Source organism: Arvicanthis niloticus, chromosome 14 (assembly GCF_011762505.2).
Source record: "Arvicanthis niloticus isolate mArvNil1 chromosome 14, mArvNil1.pat.X, whole genome shotgun sequence".
Taxonomy (NCBI): Eukaryota; Metazoa; Chordata; class Mammalia; order Rodentia; family Muridae; genus Arvicanthis; species Arvicanthis niloticus.
Genome location: NC_047671.1, coordinates 12807501 through 12824629, shown reverse-complemented (window position 1 = coordinate 12824629; position 17129 = coordinate 12807501). Strand labels below are relative to the sequence as shown.

At 50.6% G+C, this 17129-nt stretch overlaps 1 protein-coding gene across 1 annotated transcript in view; it reads left to right on the top strand.

Moving 5' to 3' along the window:
• Positions 1–12461: 12461 nt before the first annotated feature.
• The window catches only part of Skor2 (SKI family transcriptional corepressor 2), a 40996-nt gene continuing 36328 nt past the window's right edge, over positions 12462–17129 (top strand). The window contains exons 1-2 of the mRNA XM_034518419.2: positions 12462–12717; positions 14857–17129. The exon at positions 14857–17129 is cut by the window's right edge and continues 372 nt beyond it. Coding sequence (XP_034374310.1) covers positions 14904–17129 — 2226 coding nt within the window. The 5' untranslated portion in view covers positions 12462–12717; positions 14857–14903. The remainder of the gene's footprint in view (positions 12718–14856) is intronic.

The window sequence follows — 17129 nt, the reverse complement described above, 5'->3', positions numbered from 1 at the left end:
CCAGATTGCCTGCGGAGCGGGTCACATTTTTCTGCTTTGATTGCACCCCGCGGCACTAGAAAGGGACCTTTTTCTCCTAGCGAGCTCTGGGAGGCCAATCCTCCGCGCGCGGGAAGGCACTGCTGCTGCTGTGTCAAGGCCAAAACCGGGGGAGGGAAACTGATCAGGCCAGCGCAGGGCTCCGGAAAAGCAACCAGAAGCGACACTCTCCAAACCCAGGGCTGCCTCTCATTAGGGACCAGGGTCTGTGTGCACTCTGTGCTCCACCTGACAGGAGACCCCTCCCGCCGCCCACAGTCCGGGGAGGGATCTACCACGCCAGGGCCGAGACTCGGATCCGGTGGAAGGAGTGGGCACAGGGGTAGCAAATTCTCCCCCCATTCCAGAGAATTTAAAGAGTGCAAAACCATGCTGGACCCCAGTCCTTGGGGTCTGAACCCGCAGCATTTCCTCCTCAATAGGCCAAAATTCAAGACACCCCTCTGGCACATCCTAGCCAAGCACCGGAGTGTCCTCCGGGAGCCCAGCCCTCCTCCTGGGCCACCTGGCCGCGGGACTTTACCCTGGCAAAGAGGAAATCCCGTCCGTGCACTCGCTTCCAGAAGCAGCTGTAGCTCGGACTCGGGAAGGGAGCGACGACCGGGCTTGAGCAGGCGCAATCGGTGACTGACGAGAGCTCAAGGGTAGAAGGAGTGCAAACAGCCCGGGCCTCAGGCTCCGCACTGACCGCGGGGAGTCCCCACCCGCCCTCGGAAGGCGGAGCCGACCCTCTCCGCCTGGACAAGTTCTCGCCGCACCTAGGGGGCGCGATGAGCAGCCGGGGTGCCCAGGGATTCTTCGAACCAAAGAAAGCCCCAGAATTGGGGCAGGAAGCTGTTCCGAGTCCCTTTTCTTAACCAAAGCTCCCCTCTGTAACCCTTTCTCTGAATGCCCTTTGCTTTGGAAACTCCACGCTGGAACCTCTGAGTCCCAAGAGTTCAGTCCTATCCAAACTGTGAAGTGCCTAGAGCACGCTTGCTCACACTTTCTTTCTAGAACCTGCCAAGGCCAGGGGAGGGGAAGGGACTGTCTTAAGCTGTCTCCATTAGGAAGAGGGACTATCTTAACAGTTTACTGACAGGTCTTCAGGTCACGATTCGCTCTACCACGCTCTTACCCTTCCTGCCCACAGTAGGATGGTCTCAAGCGCTGGTCTCAACCGACATAGTTACAGATGCAGAGCCCCAGTCTTAACCACTCAGGAAAGAGAAAGGGATAAAGGAGATTCCTGGCTCCTACCTCCAGATCTCCTCTCCGCAGCCAACAGTCTTCTCCCGCCACCATCCTCATCCCTGGCTCAATAGCATGGTCTAATTTCTCTGCAAGCGTGCAGACCGTAGTAGCACTGAGAGCTAAAGCCAAACCTAGTTTTTTTTTTTTTTTTTTTTCTTTACGTCTAATACTAACTGAAAGGAGCGTGAACATACCTCACTAGGCCAACCGGTTTCATCTGAGGACATTTTCTCCCTTCCGAGGCTCCGCCCCACACCACCTTTACCTACCCAACAGGTTTGCAAACTGTTACAAACCCAAGGGACTAAGCATAGGACAGGTCATCTTGAGCGCTCAGAGTTGCTAAGTCTGGTCGTCTGGGGAGGGGATTCTGGTCTTAAAGGATACTGAAGCCAGTGGGTCGCATACCTGGTTCGCTGAGTCCCAACGCAGCCCCCCCGCCCCCCTCCATCGGCCAGCCTTGTGTGGACTCCGCCCAGCACATTCCGTCTACGGTGCCTTCCACCCGCCAGCACGGGGCTGTTCTCTTAATGAATTACTAATGAGTTAAAATTGGGCAGCAGGCTTAATTAAAGCGTAGAGGCAATGTGTTTACCACATTGTAATTGAACTCATTAGGGCTATGGCTTTTTGTTTTTTAAGCAGCCGCCTTCCTTCTCTGCATCGAATAATCTATGGGAATCGTTTATTAGAGAAGGAAGGGGTAGTGAGAAACAGTCAGCTCGTTGAATTAATAAGACGGGGTGAAGATGGGGAGACTATCATACCTCCACACTGAGGCCTTGATGGGTCTAGGTCCAGGCCAAGACTTCCCAAGAAATGCAAAGGGAAGGTTTGCTCCGTGAGTGAGACCAGCACTAGGGTAGTCACTTAGGGACTAGGCCAGAGCAGAAAATCTCCCAATGTTAGGCCACCTAGACCTCCTGCGTTCTGTCCACCTTGCTAGAATCCCTCCTCCTCAGAGCCCTGAGCTCTACCTGGAATCCCCTAGCCCACACTTGCCAGTGCACCCCCCTCCCCCAGGTTTGAAACTCCCTAGTGAGAAGGATTAGCATCCGCATCCCCCTTAATGGGAAGGACTCCCTCTCAGGACTTTAACCTTCCCATCTTTCTCCCCTTGGTTCCAAAGATACTCAATTGATGTTCACGATCAACGCTCCCAAAAGACACCGGCCTCTAGGTCCAGCCTCCTCTCGGGTGGTTGTTCTAAAGAACTGGAGAAGGATATAGCTGTTCGTAAACTGTCTGTCTACGGGTGGCACATGAGACCTGCAGGCCGTGAGACAACCTTTCCAGTGAGAATCAGAAGTTCAGCCCAGGCTATGTACACCCAGTGTGCTAACCTTTTGCCCTAGGCCTCACTGCAGCTACCCGGTCCTCAACTTCGCCTTCTTTGGGTGCTGTTGAACTACCGGGCACCGAGAGGGTGAGGGGTGAAGGACTGTCTCTGCGCTGTGGCTATGTCCTGCTCTGCCTGACCAACAGGCGGCGTCAGAGACCCAGGTCTGAGCTGGGAAGTGGGGGTGCGGATCTGAGCAAGCTAAACTGTGAAGCTGGGTGCGAGAAGATCGACCCTCACCCCAAACTTACAAACTTGAGGAGAAAGAGCTAAGGGGCTACGAGGAACGGAGAGCAGGGGAGGGGCGGGACCGGACGGGGACCGGACACTGGAGGAGTATCAGCCCGCAAGCAGGCTCGCAGAGGAACGCGGGCTGCGGGCGGCGGCGGATCCCGCACGAGAGAGGCGGCGGGCGCCGCTGGAGACAGAGCCGAAGCTGCGGCGGAGCGCCAGGCAGGCGGGAGGACCGAGCGCTGAGGACCTTGCTGGCGGTGCGGACAGGTAAGTGGCCTCATCCTCTGCCCTCGGCCTCCACCCCTTTTGAGAATCCTGAGCTGAAAGGCACTCCAGGAATTTCCGGCCCCAGTGGAATCCCACCGCTGACCCCGACCTCCTCCCTCCCCTCTGGCCTTAAACACACACGGGTTCCCAAGCGCCTGCCTCACACCTTTTGCAGGTTTTGTCAAAGTCTCCCATCCTGTCCGTTCCTTGAACCACCCTACCTCTTCTCTCCTTCTGACCCAGGAGGTTGAGGTAAATTGTTTCTAATTTGTTGGTAAAAGATTAATTGCAGAGGGTGGGTCGATTTGATTAAGGCAATTAATCTTTGGTTACAGCGTTCCTGGTGTCACGAGACGGGGGTTGGGGGCGGTTGAAGGGAGAGAAGCCAAACAAGTCTTTTTAGAAAGGAGCCCCCTGCCAGGATCCGAATCCTAATCTTCCCCCGCCCCCAATAAAACCACCACCCACCCTCTGGTACACCATCCACCCCATAAGCCGCAGCCTAGGGACTCAGGCTGGCGGTTTCAGCACCATCAAGTCCGGACAGCGACTCCTGCGGAGGAGCTCCGTAACTTCTGGTCCCTGGAGGTTACACAAAGCATTCAGCGGCCAGAGCGGACCAAGATGAAGAGCATACCCCTCTCTCTCACACACACAAACACACACACCTCATCTCCTTTCCAACTACTGAGTTCCCGTTCTCTTGTGCTTCAAAGCGGAGTCACGCCAAAAGGAGTCCCAACACTCAAAACTACCGTGGGTACAGGAAAGGAACCCCTCAGCTCCCCTTCGTAAAGTTCCCAAAGCTGGAGTTTTCTCTTTTCCTGAATAATTAATGCTTGTCATAAATAATTGATGAAGGCAGTAGAGAAGGGAAGAGGGAAGCGGTGAGAGAGAGCCAGAGCGGCTAAAGAGATCGAAGAGTTTGTTAAAGGACCATTAAAGAAGGCTTGCTGGGAACGGCATTCCTCCGTAGATCACAGGGTGCTGTTTCACCCTGGCACGGGGTAAAAGCCAGAGGCAAGGAGCCTAGCTGAGTGGGGGCGGGGGAGAGTGAGTTGACCAAACCTGAAGCACCCACTTTGGACCTAATATCAGTACTCTCCCCGTCACTCCATTTCCCTCACCAGGATAATTCACAGAGCCCTGGGGACCTGAGTCCCCCTATCCTCTGTGCTAAAACCTCAAAAGTGTGGAAACTCTAAGCTACAGAATAAAGACTCGATTGTGTGGGGTATAAATCCGAGATTTGAGCTCTGTCAGTTCAGGACTTTGGCCAGAACAGATTAGTCGCAGCTAACTTGTATAGGTGCTTCCTCAAAGTTCCGTCTACCACATTCAAGACTTCCCCTTTTCATCCTTCTCAAGTGATCCAAACCCCTGGAAAAACAGCTTCTAGCCGGTTCTTTTCTGTCTTCATCCACCACAGCTTGAAGGAACAGGCTATTTCCAGCTACCCACATGTTTCCTACTCTACCACATAAGCGTTCTCCACTGCAAGACTCCCTCTAGTCCCAGCTTACTGACTTTTAGCATCTTACATCCAAACTGGGGTCTCAATCCTGGATGAAACCCCAAGAAGAAACTCCTATGTTTAGGGTGGGCCTTTGGCTTCTCTGGGAAGCACTGGGCAGCTAGCCACACAAGTTTCTAAGATGAAATTCTCCAGGGTCTCTAGACAGTGCAGCCAATGCAGTATTTCAATGGGACTCTCCGAGGCCACCCCACCAGCAAAAGCATGTCTCTTACTAGTGGATCTTGACACCAGCATTTGGAACAAGTTATTATACACTACCACTACTGGCTGTGAGATTCAGACCTGCCAGGGACTCCAGGAGCCTCCCTCAGAGTTCACCCTACCACTGAGTTTCCGCCATGGCCTTTTTTGTTATGCTCATTTCCTGATCTCTGAGTGAGGATGGAAATGATTGCCCCAGCCTTGAGCAGTTTAGACTGTATATGAAAACCTGCAGTCAGTTATATTTTCCCATCCATACCAACTCCAGTCAACTCTGCAAATCCAGAGCTTACTTTGAAGAACTGGGAGTTCTGAAGGGGTAAGGGAGATGGAGTTGGGAGTCTTCTGGGGTTGTATGTGCACCAGCAGGGACAAAACCTAGGAGAAATGTGAAACTAGATGGAGGGGTAAGAAGAAACAAGATGGGAGAGGCTAGCCCTAGAGCAGTGGATGGTTTGCCTCTCATAAAACACAACTCCCCCAAATAGAAAGTTACTGTAAACAAATATCAATAATGAATGGATCTCCTGTAATAAAATACTTAGATAATTAGCACAAGTCAAGTGGTTGCGTTATGTTGACCTTTTGGGAATTCTGAGCTGGAGAGTTTTGTTCCAGAAATCCTCAGAATGCCATTTATGTCCTCAAGAGAAGATGAGAATAAAGTATTCTCTTTCTAGCCTGCTATGATATGGTTTTCCATTTCTGAACCAGAACATAAGTACTTCTGAAATATAACAGAAAACTCTCTTTGGTGAATTCAGAACAGTCATTAACATTCAGTTTTAAGTGAATGTTAACAGTAAATAAAGAAATCTCTTGATTGTAGTAGTAGTAACAAAGCAATAATTACCCAGTAGGTGGTCATCAGTAATGATAAATGTGTCATTATTACTGTGTGAGTCTGGGAACTCGCTTTTGGAAACTACTTCAGACTTTTTAGCAGCATGGCTGGTTACAGAGCATTTCTTAGCCTGCAAAAGCCATATAATTTTATACACAATTTAGGTGAAAATAAATTTAAATCTGTATATTACATTTTTAATTTCAAGTTAGTAATTAAAGTTGGTTCATTATATCTCCTCTGAAACCCCCAGTGCTCATCTCCATGGTTTGTTTGTGCAATTTGTTTCTAAGACACCCAAGGTTACACAGTTCTAAAAGATGGAAAATTTAATTATTTGCCTACATTAAGAGTTTGTCAGTGATATCATAATATGTTTTTGGAAAAAAAAAGTTGAGATGCTATTGCCTTTGGTCTGAGGGTATTCCTGAAAATATGGTGTCTAGCAAATATTCAGATAGAGGATGTTTCATTTTTGTGCATTTCAAGATATTTCTCTTAACAACAACAACAATAACAAAAATCCTTTCAGCCGTGATGCTTAAAGGCTTCAAAGTTAGAGTAGCTTATTACGAGATTTCTCTGACTAATATGTCTTGTCACCTTTTGCTAACACAAAGTTAAACTTTGCATGCAGAAGATCGGTGTGCTGCTTACCCCAGGGAGCACATGGTAGTTTATTAGTGTAGCAGCCAATAGGGCCAAGCTTGAGGGCAAAGCAGATTTTTTTTATGTGGGCAGCATTGGGGAAAAGAACAGAAAAATAAAACAAACAAGAAATTCCTTCATTTCTCCCAGAAAATAAAATCTAATGCTCTATCTAGCAGCGTCAGCCAGGGAGATGTTGAATGTGCATCTATGTCATTTTTTTTCCTCCAGTGACACATAGACAGACAACGTGTACCCCTCCCCCACCTCTCCCCTCCCCTTCCCAAGCTTTAAAAGGTCCTGTTCTACATCCTCTGTGTCAGTCACTTCTTAAACTAGTTCCGTGAAATAAAAGAGCCACTTATAAAATAAAGTAAGCCAGAACCTCATTTCATATACTTTGTAGTAGTTGAGATCTTCATACAATTAAAGACTCTCGTGGGAATCCACCCAAATACTTGCCTTGGTTTCCTCTTTCACAATCTCTGCTTCTTGCATATCTCTCTCTCTCTCTCTCTCTCTCTCTCTCTCTCTCCCATCTCTCCCCTTTTCTTCTTTCCCTTCTTTAGGAATGGCAATCAAAAAAGAGAAAAGAAAAAAAAAAAAAGGCAGGCGTCTTATCTTGTTATTCATTGTGAGAGCAGCATCTTGGCCAATGAAAGCTCCATGCACATGCCTATCCTTTTGTCGCAGCAGCCTAGGTTATTCAGGAGCAGAGACAAAAGCCTGAAGTGATGTGATCTAAATGAGCTCCGGGGTTTTCCAGCTGGGACCACCTCCATTTCAAAGGACCCCCCTCCTTCTCAGTGTGCAGAGAAGGGGAGTGAAGGGGGTGGGTCATATGTGTATGCATGCTCCCTGAGAGGGAGAAAGGGGAGAGGGAAGGGAGGAGAGCCTAGTGCACAGGCTTGCTCCCTGTGTCACTCTTCATCTCTGATGCACATTTGCAGATGTATTTAGGGAGAGCGTCCATCCACAAATCCTTCCTCGGTGTTTTCGTTACCTTTGAATTTCATCCTGATCAACTAACATTTGTTGAGTGAACATCACATACGCTAACTTCATGCTCTAATCCGGCTTTACCAGCTCCTGTAAATAATGTCTTTCTGTATTCATAGGCATGTGGGACCTGTGAGAAAATAAGTGTTCATTCTCTGTTTAAAAAAGAAAAAAAAATCCCGGCAGTAAATGTCTTAATTGTTCCTGGTCTCTGCAAACTGATGAAGAGCCTTCTCTGTCATTTACCCAAGTTCAAGTTTTCTTGCAATAATGGCTTCCTTTGATAAAGACAAAATAAGACTTGAATCCTCCCCCCCCCCCAGAGTTTTTATTTCTTATACAGGTATGTGCTTGAAACTTAAGAAGGAATCATTAATTCCAACAAGGAATTTAAAGGTACATTGTTTGGGGGTGCAATTTCTCTCCCCTTCTCCAAGAAAGGCTGTGTTCTCACTATTTTGTCATGGACAGCTGGAGAAAGTGACCTTTTAATGGACAATGTTTAGAGAGGGATTCAAAGATTGTCCCTGCCTCCAAAAGTTCAAGGGCCTCTATCATTTCTTTGTAATTCCCATCATGAATGAACCTTCAGTTGCCTTCTGGTCCTTGTTTTATTTTACATGACTCTGAATGAGTCAATGGCATGAAAATCAAGGATTTTGAGCTGAGCTTGCTGGCCAAGTTGTGGAAAGAATGGTAATTGAGAGCTGAGAGTAGTCAGCAATTAGTATCCTTATGGCCATTATCCTCAGTGATGTTTATTATTAATTTCTTTAAAGTAGGATGAACAAACACTTGTTCGGATTCTGGCTACCTGCATATAAAACAAATGCTAAAACTTGGTATGATGTCACATGAGAATCAGAAAGTTCAAGACCCCTATCTATAAATAAATAAATAAGTAAATAAATAAATAAAGCAAACTATACTGGGGCTGGAAAGATGGCTTGGTGTGGCTCAAAGAACACATCTACTTGTAGATGGCTGGAGCTCAATTCCCAGGACCCACATTGGTTGGCTCATCAAGCTTGTTAACTCCCACTGCAGGGGAAACATCACCTCTGGCCTCCTCAGCCATCTGCACTCATGTGCCTGCGTGTACACACACACACACACACAGAGAGAGAGAGAGAGAGAGAGAGAGAGAGAGAGAGAGAGAGAGAGAGAGAGAGAGAGAGAGAGAAGCAAAATAAATCTTTTAAAAAATTAAGGGCAAAATATAATTTTAGAGAGAAAAACTGATATTCCTATGAGTAAGTTGGCTTCACCTCTGCTCACAAAGCTAAGGCATAGGTGATGCCATTTATTATGGAGCCATTGATGCTGTCTAGACCATCTTCTGACAGACTGAGTCCTTGTCCTCATTCTCCAGGGAAGGGCAGTGCCATGCGTTAAATGTGCAAAGCACACCATATGTGTGTGCGCGTGTATACATATATAGCGTCTACATATAGAGAGTGTATACATATATAGCGTTAATTCTCACTTCAACCCAGTGCACTACCTAGCAACCTCCCCATTTTGCAAGTGAGGCTTGTGAAATGTAGGTATCTGAGCAAGTTTCCACAGCTGAGAAGTGGTTGCAGAGAAATTTGTACCAACTTCATGTGAATCCCCTTTATTTGGTGACTTCATCTGTTCACCAGGCTTTAAGTTTCCTCCTGAATCTCCTTTTGCACTTCTGGGAGTGACTGGGAAATCATGTCTTTCCCTTATCTGATACAGAAATGTCATGCCAGGAGCGTCTAAGTCAAGGACAGGAGAAGAGATATTTCTGCCTGAGAGTCAATAGAAAAGAAAGGGAAACAGGAGTTAGAGCGAGGGATAGCGGGGTGAACCTCTGTTATGCAACTACCACGGGTTCCTCAGCACCAAGATTAGAGTTCGGAAGGGAGGTTAGGATATGTGGTGTCTCTGGTTGTAATCGAGTTATTATATCAAGGTCTTTATCTTCTAAACTGGGCAGTTGTGACACGCTAGAGTCGTGATTTCTGCAGCACCTCTTGCCGGCCTCTTAAATTTAAGGTGTCCTGCCTCTGCCCAAAGCTTAATCTAATACTCCCATGGCGACGGGCTGGGAGAGTTCGTCCAGGATCGGTTATGCCTTGGAGCATCGCATTGCGTCAGCACCGCGGACAGCTTCTCCCTTCTCTGCCACCAAGGCGTCCTTCTCAGCCCTAGTCACTGCGGGCTCCGAATCAAACCCCTTCCAAAATGGAAAACGCTGGACTCGGCCCTGGCTTGGTTTAGGTTCCCTTCAAACAGTTAATAATATTCTTAGCTATAAGATTCCATCAGCACTGCAGTGCTGGCCGGGTACTCATGCATGAAGGCCTCGCCTCTCGCCTCCCGCCTCTCAAGCTCCGAGGGGGCCAGCTCGGTTTGTGGTTTTCCTTTGGGTCCGGGCGTCTGGGCTCCTTTACCTGTCCTTAGCCTGGGTGAACCGCAGCCGCCCGGAATGTAGATGAGAGTGGAAATGCTCTCCTTTGTGCTGTGATAGATCATGCAAACGGGTGACACCAGTTTAACCAATAAAACTATTTGAATCAATTAGCAGGCCGAGGAGAGTCCCGACGTGTAAAATGCATGTCCGCTCGAATAGGAAAGCATTGATTAACTCGTCCCAAACAGCCTCCTTCTGCCTGGGCCGACTCCTCCCAGGGCCTGTCAGGGCCCCAGATGCCAAGGCAAGGACTGGCATAGCCCCAGGAGCAGCAGTATGGAACTTGTTCAAAGCAAACAAAGGGTTTGAAGCAGCGACTAGTACAGTTGCTCACAAAACACAGATGGATTGCCATGCACCGAGCTAAGACAAGATTCTCTGAGAACAGAATCCACTTCGGATTGGGGGGGGGGGGGAACTACTCTGTATCTACAACTGGCCTGCTCCCCCACCCCCACCCCAAGCAGGACATCCAGACTCACTGAGAAAATGAAATACTAATCATTTGAATAAAATATTTAGCCTTACACTACACATTTCTCTTTCTAGTGAAACTTAAAAAACAATTATAGCGTCAGGCTTATATTCAGTAAAGCTCCGAAGCACCATGGCAGATGAGGAGTCCGTGACTGCCGGTGCCATCGGGGTGTGGAGTTGCTGAAGGGACAGAAGGACAGAAAGCATAGACCCAGTCAGAGGAATTTCTTTTCAAAGAAAGATATTATGAAGATACTTTTTAAAGAGTAGGACTCAGCCTCTTTAGTAAGTTAATGGGCTGGATGGTAAAAGCTGGGACACTTCTTTACCACAGCCCTGCCCCAAGCATTTCCCAGTGGTACCTCACTGAGAGATAGTCAAGTTCTGTCCCCCTCAGCCTGCCCTGGGTAGGGCTTTCTGTGGGTCTGGAGCTTTCCTTCCAACATCCTGGGCTCTGGGGACAGACAGAGCAAGTCTGTACCTATTTTGTAGGAGCCTTTCACTCCCAACAGAAGGCAGAGGAGAAGTAGGATGCAAGCTGGGCCCTGGAACATTGGAAACAGGCTTAGGGATGGGCAGTTGGGCAGACAGACTGACTACCCATGACTGTCTTCCTGGTGGTACGGTTGGAAAATGGCACTGGTGTTGTTTAGGCAGACAAAAGAGATAGCCCCCAAATCCAAGTTTCCCTTCTTGCACAGGGTGTCTAGGAGCATAGATAGGAAGCACTGAGCTGTTTTCAGCTCCTTAAGACAGGGTCTAGTTTTTGCTTTCAGATAAGTGAAAAATTATTTCACTGCCACTTGAAACTTCTAGCTACAACAAATGTCACCATTTTCATGGCCCTGAAACTGTTTTCAGGATGTTAGTTATCTAAAACCCACAAGTCCAGAGCAAAGGCTCTGACTTTCTTGGGTCTCCTTGGCTCTGCTAACCTATGGAGAGCTGTTAAGGTTTTACATTGTTGTACTTGTCGTTGTTGGAATGGGATCTGGTTGGGCTTTGGGCTTAATGGAGGCTGTTCCATCCAGGAACAGCCAGGAATGAGGCTGTGCTCATCCCTCAGCCTGTCTCACCTGGCAGTCACTGGGCTTCATCTGGGATAGTACTTGGAAGAACATAACTTGCTGCTCCTGTCACAGCAAGTACACTCCTTAGAATATCCTCCAAACAAATGGCTTCTTACTTTCTGATAAACTGGCCAGTGGCTTCTTTGTCTCTTAAGAGCCAGTCAATTAGGAGATAACATTGCATACTTCATTAATATCCCAGAGTGTGCCTCAGTTTAGGGAACTATGAAGAAAGATCTTTCTCATCCTAGTTGGCTCCTTTAGGGGGAAGGGTCTGCATGCTCTTACAGGAATCTGTGGAAATTTATTTCTACCGGGGAATTGGCAATTTGTCCATGGGACTCCGTAATTGACCACCCTACTTTTTCCTTATGAGGACATGACCTGCATAGATCTTATTAAAATGAGTTAGAAGGATGTCCTAGCTGTCACTGGTGGATGAATGCACACTGGTACCCACCGGTGTCTTCACCCAGTTTTACCCACTGTCGACGACCAACTGGACAAGGTTCCGTGGGTGGCTACTTTGCCCTGAAAAGTAGTGCAAATCTTGGGGTCAATAACCTCTTCCCGCTTCTTTCCCAGTTTCTCCATTGGGAGCCCCACGGAGAAACTTCTCTTCTTTCTCTCCCTCTGCAGTGTTTCAAAGGAGTGCTGAAACCAATCTGTTCATCTTCAGAGACACAGGGCCTGCTAGTGTGCTTCCTGCTCCGGAGGAACCGTTCAGGAAGGAGGGTGACTTTGAGAAATAAGAAGGGGCTAATACAGGCAGGCAGACACTAAGTTTGCTGGTGTTCTAGAATCTCCCTCGGATTCTCGCAAGCGATTCAGCTTTGGACTCCTAAACCAGATCAGGGGATCCAGCCTCATTGCTGCGGTTTGTTCCCAGGCTGAGGAGCTGCTCAGTTGCAGTTGGTTAGGTGGTGGCGTTTGTGCCTGCTGGAAAAAGGATCTCTATGTAACTCCTTCTCGCTTTCGCTCTCCCCCTCCCTCCCTGTAACACGCCAGCCCTTTAATGTGGAGTGTCAGGGAGACGGTGACGTCACCCTGCCCGCTGGGTGGCGTCCCCTCCATCGGACACGAGTTCAGAGACAGAGAAAGGCGCTGTCAGACTGCGCTCCACTTGGGGCTCGCTTGCCGCGGGTTTCCGCGCACCCACACTTTCTGCGGTGGTGGGGACACCCTGCCCCAATTCAGGCCCTCATTCTGCCACACACACCCCGCCGGGGTTCGAGCGCCATTAGCTCGAGCCAGTGCCGGGATCTTTGCTCAGCTCGCCTGAGTCCCGCCCGCTGGATTCGAGGACCCGCTTGGATGCTTCGCCTCCGAGCGCCCTCGGAAGATGGGCCGGCAGCCACTCGCCTAAAGACATCAAGGGGTTACCAGGTACTGCTCAAACCCGCCGGTTCTGAATCGGCACCCAGCTGATGGTTAGAGAAACCCAGCTGAGGAATTTCTGCGATAGGTGGAGGGGCGGCGGGCCTTGGAAATGACGGTATCAGAGTCAGGAGAAGGAGGGTCATGAGGCAGATGGAGAAGTTTGCCAGGTTCCTTTTTCAGTTCAACTAACTTTTAATTGTCTCTTCTTTCACCCCTTAAAATATACCCCAACCGAAATCTTATTTCTGTCTTGCTGAAGGAGTTTCTGGAAGGGTTTGGGGTAGACGTGGTGACACTCAAGAGCAGGCATTTCTGCCGGGTCTTCCGGGTCGTCCTCCGCTGTGAAGGCTGCGGTTCCTAAACGCGGAACCAATTCAGCAACCGTGGCGCGTGTTTCTAAGAAGCGAGAGTTCGAATTTTCCCAGGGTCTCGCTGAGATAATTCGGTCTTCTCTAAGAGAAAAAGGAGTCTGGAAGGGTCATCACCAAAGCTAGAGTTGGTTGTGTCAAGTTCAGGTATCACCACACCTTGAGTGCCATTTAATGCCCTACCCTCCCCCTCCCCCCGAAAATATGGCCTCTGGTCCATGAAGTTATTGACATGACACGCCTAGCTCCTTCGATGGAGTCCAGGTTTGCTCGGCCTTCTTGGAGGTTGCAGAGCGTAAGGCGAGCTGAAAATCCCCATGGCAGCAGGTCAGAGGAGGTCATCTCGATGTCATGGGGACCCAAAGAAGGAACATTCAGTTAAATGGATTGGTTAGTGTATTCTCTGTGGTCAATGTAACAAAATCCAGTTTGAGGGCCAGGCGATGGCCACTGGTGACTTTCCAGGGCAAAGGACAGTTTTGGCCTACGCTTGGCCAAGTAGCTACGCGAAAACCTGAAAACCGTTGCCTGTTTTCCTGGGGAATGAGCCACTTAACTTGTTTGACTTAGCGTGTATTGTCACACAGGTTTCTTTCCTCTGCCTTTTCTATATGTTCAACTTAGTGAATATTATTTTTCCGCATTGGGGTATCCAACTGGCACCAGGTGAAATCAGGAATTTTTTTTTTTTTAAGTAAGAACCCATACGTCCAATTTCAGTGCGCCTATTAATCTGGAAATTATGTTTACCGCTAGGCTCACTCCCGACATATATAACAAGACTGACACAGTTGAGGGTGGTAATGTCGTGAAAGTTGACTTGTGGGAAACTGAATATGTTTAACCTCTGCCAGGTGTGACTCCCAAGAAGTATTTCTTTGTGCGCTTTTTGGTTTAATATATTTGCCTGTACTGACATATGTATCTTGTATCAAAAATGACAAGAAAGTACTTTCTAAAAATGCTTGTGTTTCTCGTTTCTTCCTGATCCCCATAACTAGAACTAGAAGTCCTTACTTAGCTCATGAAATGAGCCTTTGAAATTTTGAAAACGACATACTTTATTTTGAGGTAATCATGCATATAGATTTTCCTCATCCCAACCCTCAAATTTTCTAATTATAGTAAATGAAATAACAGCTAAAAGCAAGGACGGGAAAGAAGATACTTCGTTTTGCTTTAATGAGCAATACTTCAACCAGTAGTGAATTTCCCCCATCAAGGAAACCACAGACACCACAAAATTCTCTTTCAAAATATTTGGGTTAATTTTTTTTAAACAAAATTGAATTTTTTCAAGTACACCTGAATTCATTCTCTCCTCTCTCCCCCCCCCCCCTCAATTTGGGTTTTAATGGTCAAGTTCAAGTTCTTTGTGACTTGTTTAACCATTAATCCCAATAGTCATTGCTTTCCTATTCCTATTGAGCGCATATCTTGTTCCAACAGTCATTTTATTCCATAAATCCGGAATGTCTTGAGCTTCTTAGGAATTTGCTGAAACAGATAAATAGACAGATAAGTAGACAGAATTTGCTTAGGATGAGTAAGGATACAAGACAAATTGTTAACTCCAAGTCGCTGAACTTTCTCACGGGCGATCTTGAAGGAAATTTTAAAAGGTGACCTTTGTGCGTCTATAACTTGCTCAGTTGCCCACTAATAATCAGGTCTTAAGCAAGGCAAGCAAGCTATTGTAATTTTCAATTAGTTCGCATCCTACCCCTCTGCCTTAAGACCTGAAAGGTTCAAGTCAACTTTCTCCTTTCCTTTTTAGTCTCCAAGGCAAACGCGGAGCGCTAAGCCTGCTGTTCTTCGGTGGAGATGGCTTCCAGCCCACTGCCAGGGCCCAATGACATCCTACTTGCATCGCCATCGAGCGCCTTCCAGCCCGACGCATTGAGTCAACCGCGGCCGGGCCATGCCAACCTCAAGCCCAACCAGGTGGGCCAGGTGATCCTCTATGGCATTCCCATCGTGTCCTTGGTGATCGACGGGCAGGAGCGCCTGTGCCTGGCTCAGATCTCCAACACACTTCTCAAGAACTTTAGCTACAACGAGATCCACAACCGCCGAGTGGCGCTGGGCATCACGTGCGTGCAGTGCACACCTGTCCAACTGGAGATCCTGCGGCGGGCCGGGGCCATGCCCATCTCTTCGCGGCGTTGTGGCATGATCACCAAGCGTGAGGCCGAGCGCCTTTGTAAGTCGTTCCTGGGTGAAAACCGGCCGCCCAAGTTGCCAGACAACTTCGCCTTCGACGTGTCGCACGAGTGTGCCTGGGGCTGCCGCGGCAGCTTCATCCCGGCGCGATACAACAGCTCTCGGGCCAAATGCATCAAGTGCAGCTACTGCAACATGTACTTCTCACCCAATAAGTTCATTTTTCACTCCCACCGCACCCCGGACGCCAAGTACACGCAGCCAGACGCCGCCAACTTCAATTCCTGGCGCCGCCATCTCAAGCTCACAGACAAGAGCCCTCAGGACGAGCTAGTCTTCGCCTGGGAGGACGTCAAGGCCATGTTCAACGGTGGCAGCCGCAAGCGCGCGCTACCTCAGCCCAGTGCGCACCCGGCCTGTCACCCACTCAGTTCCGTCAAGGCTGCTGCGGTGGCGGCCGCAGCCGCAGTGGCCGGGGGCGGAGGCCTGCTGGGCCCGCACCTGCTGGGGGCTCCACCCCCGCCGCCGCCGCCGCCGCCCTTGGCTGAGCTGGCGGGCGCACCTCACGCCCATCACAAGCGACCGCGCTTCGATGACGATGACGACTCCCTCCAGGAGGCAGCCGTGGTGGCTGCAGCTAGCCTCTCGGCCGCCGCAGCCAGCCTCTCGGTGGCCGCAGCCACAGGCGGCGCTGGGCCGGGCGCAGGTGGCCCTGGGGGTGGCTGCGTGGCCGGTGTGGGCGTGGGTGCCAGTGCGGGGGCTGGCGCAGCAGCTGGCACCAAAGGTCCTCGCAGCTACCCAGTCATCCCAGTGCCCAGCAAGGGCTCGTTCGGGGGCGTGCTACAGAAGTTCCCGGGCTGCGGGGGCCTCTTCCCACATCCTTACACCTTCCCAGCCGCGGCCGCAGCCTTTGGCTTGTGCCACAAGAAGGAGGACACGGGGACAGCGGCCGAGGCCCTGGGGGGAGCGGGCGCGGGGAGCGCAGCTGCGGCTCCCAAGGCCGGGCTGTCGGGTCTCTTCTGGCCCGCGGGTCGCAAGGATGCTTTCTACCCTCCCTTCTGCATGTTCTGGCCACCACGGACCCCCGGCGGGCTGCCCGTGCCCACCTACCTACAGCCCCCGCCGCAGCCACCGTCTGCGCTCGGCTGCGCGCTGGGTGACAGCCCGGCCCTGCTGCGCCAGGCCTTTCTGGACCTGGCCGAGCCGGGCGGTGCAGGTGGCAGCGCCGAGGCAGCGCCCCCGCCGGGCCAGCCTCCCCCAGTGGTGGCCAATGGCCCTGGCTCGGGTCCTCCCGCTACTGGGGGCACCGGAGCACGCGACACGCTCTTCGAGTCGCCCCCGGGCGGCAGCGGCGGGGACTGCAGCGCCGGGTCCACGCCACCCGCAGAGCCGGGAGTGACGTCCGGGACCGGGGCTGCGTCCTCCGGAGCTGGCTCTGTGGGTACCCGGGTGCCAGCCCCCCATCACCCGCACCTCCTAGAAGGGCGCAAGGCGGGCGGCAGCAGCTACCACCATTCGAGCGCCTTCCGGCCGGTGGGCGGCAAGGACGACGCAGAGAGCCTGGCCAAGCTGCACGGGGCGTCGGCGGGCGCTCCCCACTCGGCCCCAGCGCACCACCATCACCACCATCACCATCCGCACCACCACCACCACCACCCTCCGCAGCCGCCGTCGCCGCTGCTGCTGCTGCAACCACAGCCCGAAGAGCCGGGGTCGGAGCGCCACCACCAAGCCCCTCCACCCCCGCCACCGCCGCCCCCTCTGGCCCCGCAGCCGCACCACCGAGGCCTTCTGTCCCCTGAGGGCACCAGCTGCAGCTATCCCAGCGAGGACAGCTCTGAAGACGAGGAGGACGAGGAAGAAGAGCAGGAGGTGGACGTGGAGGGC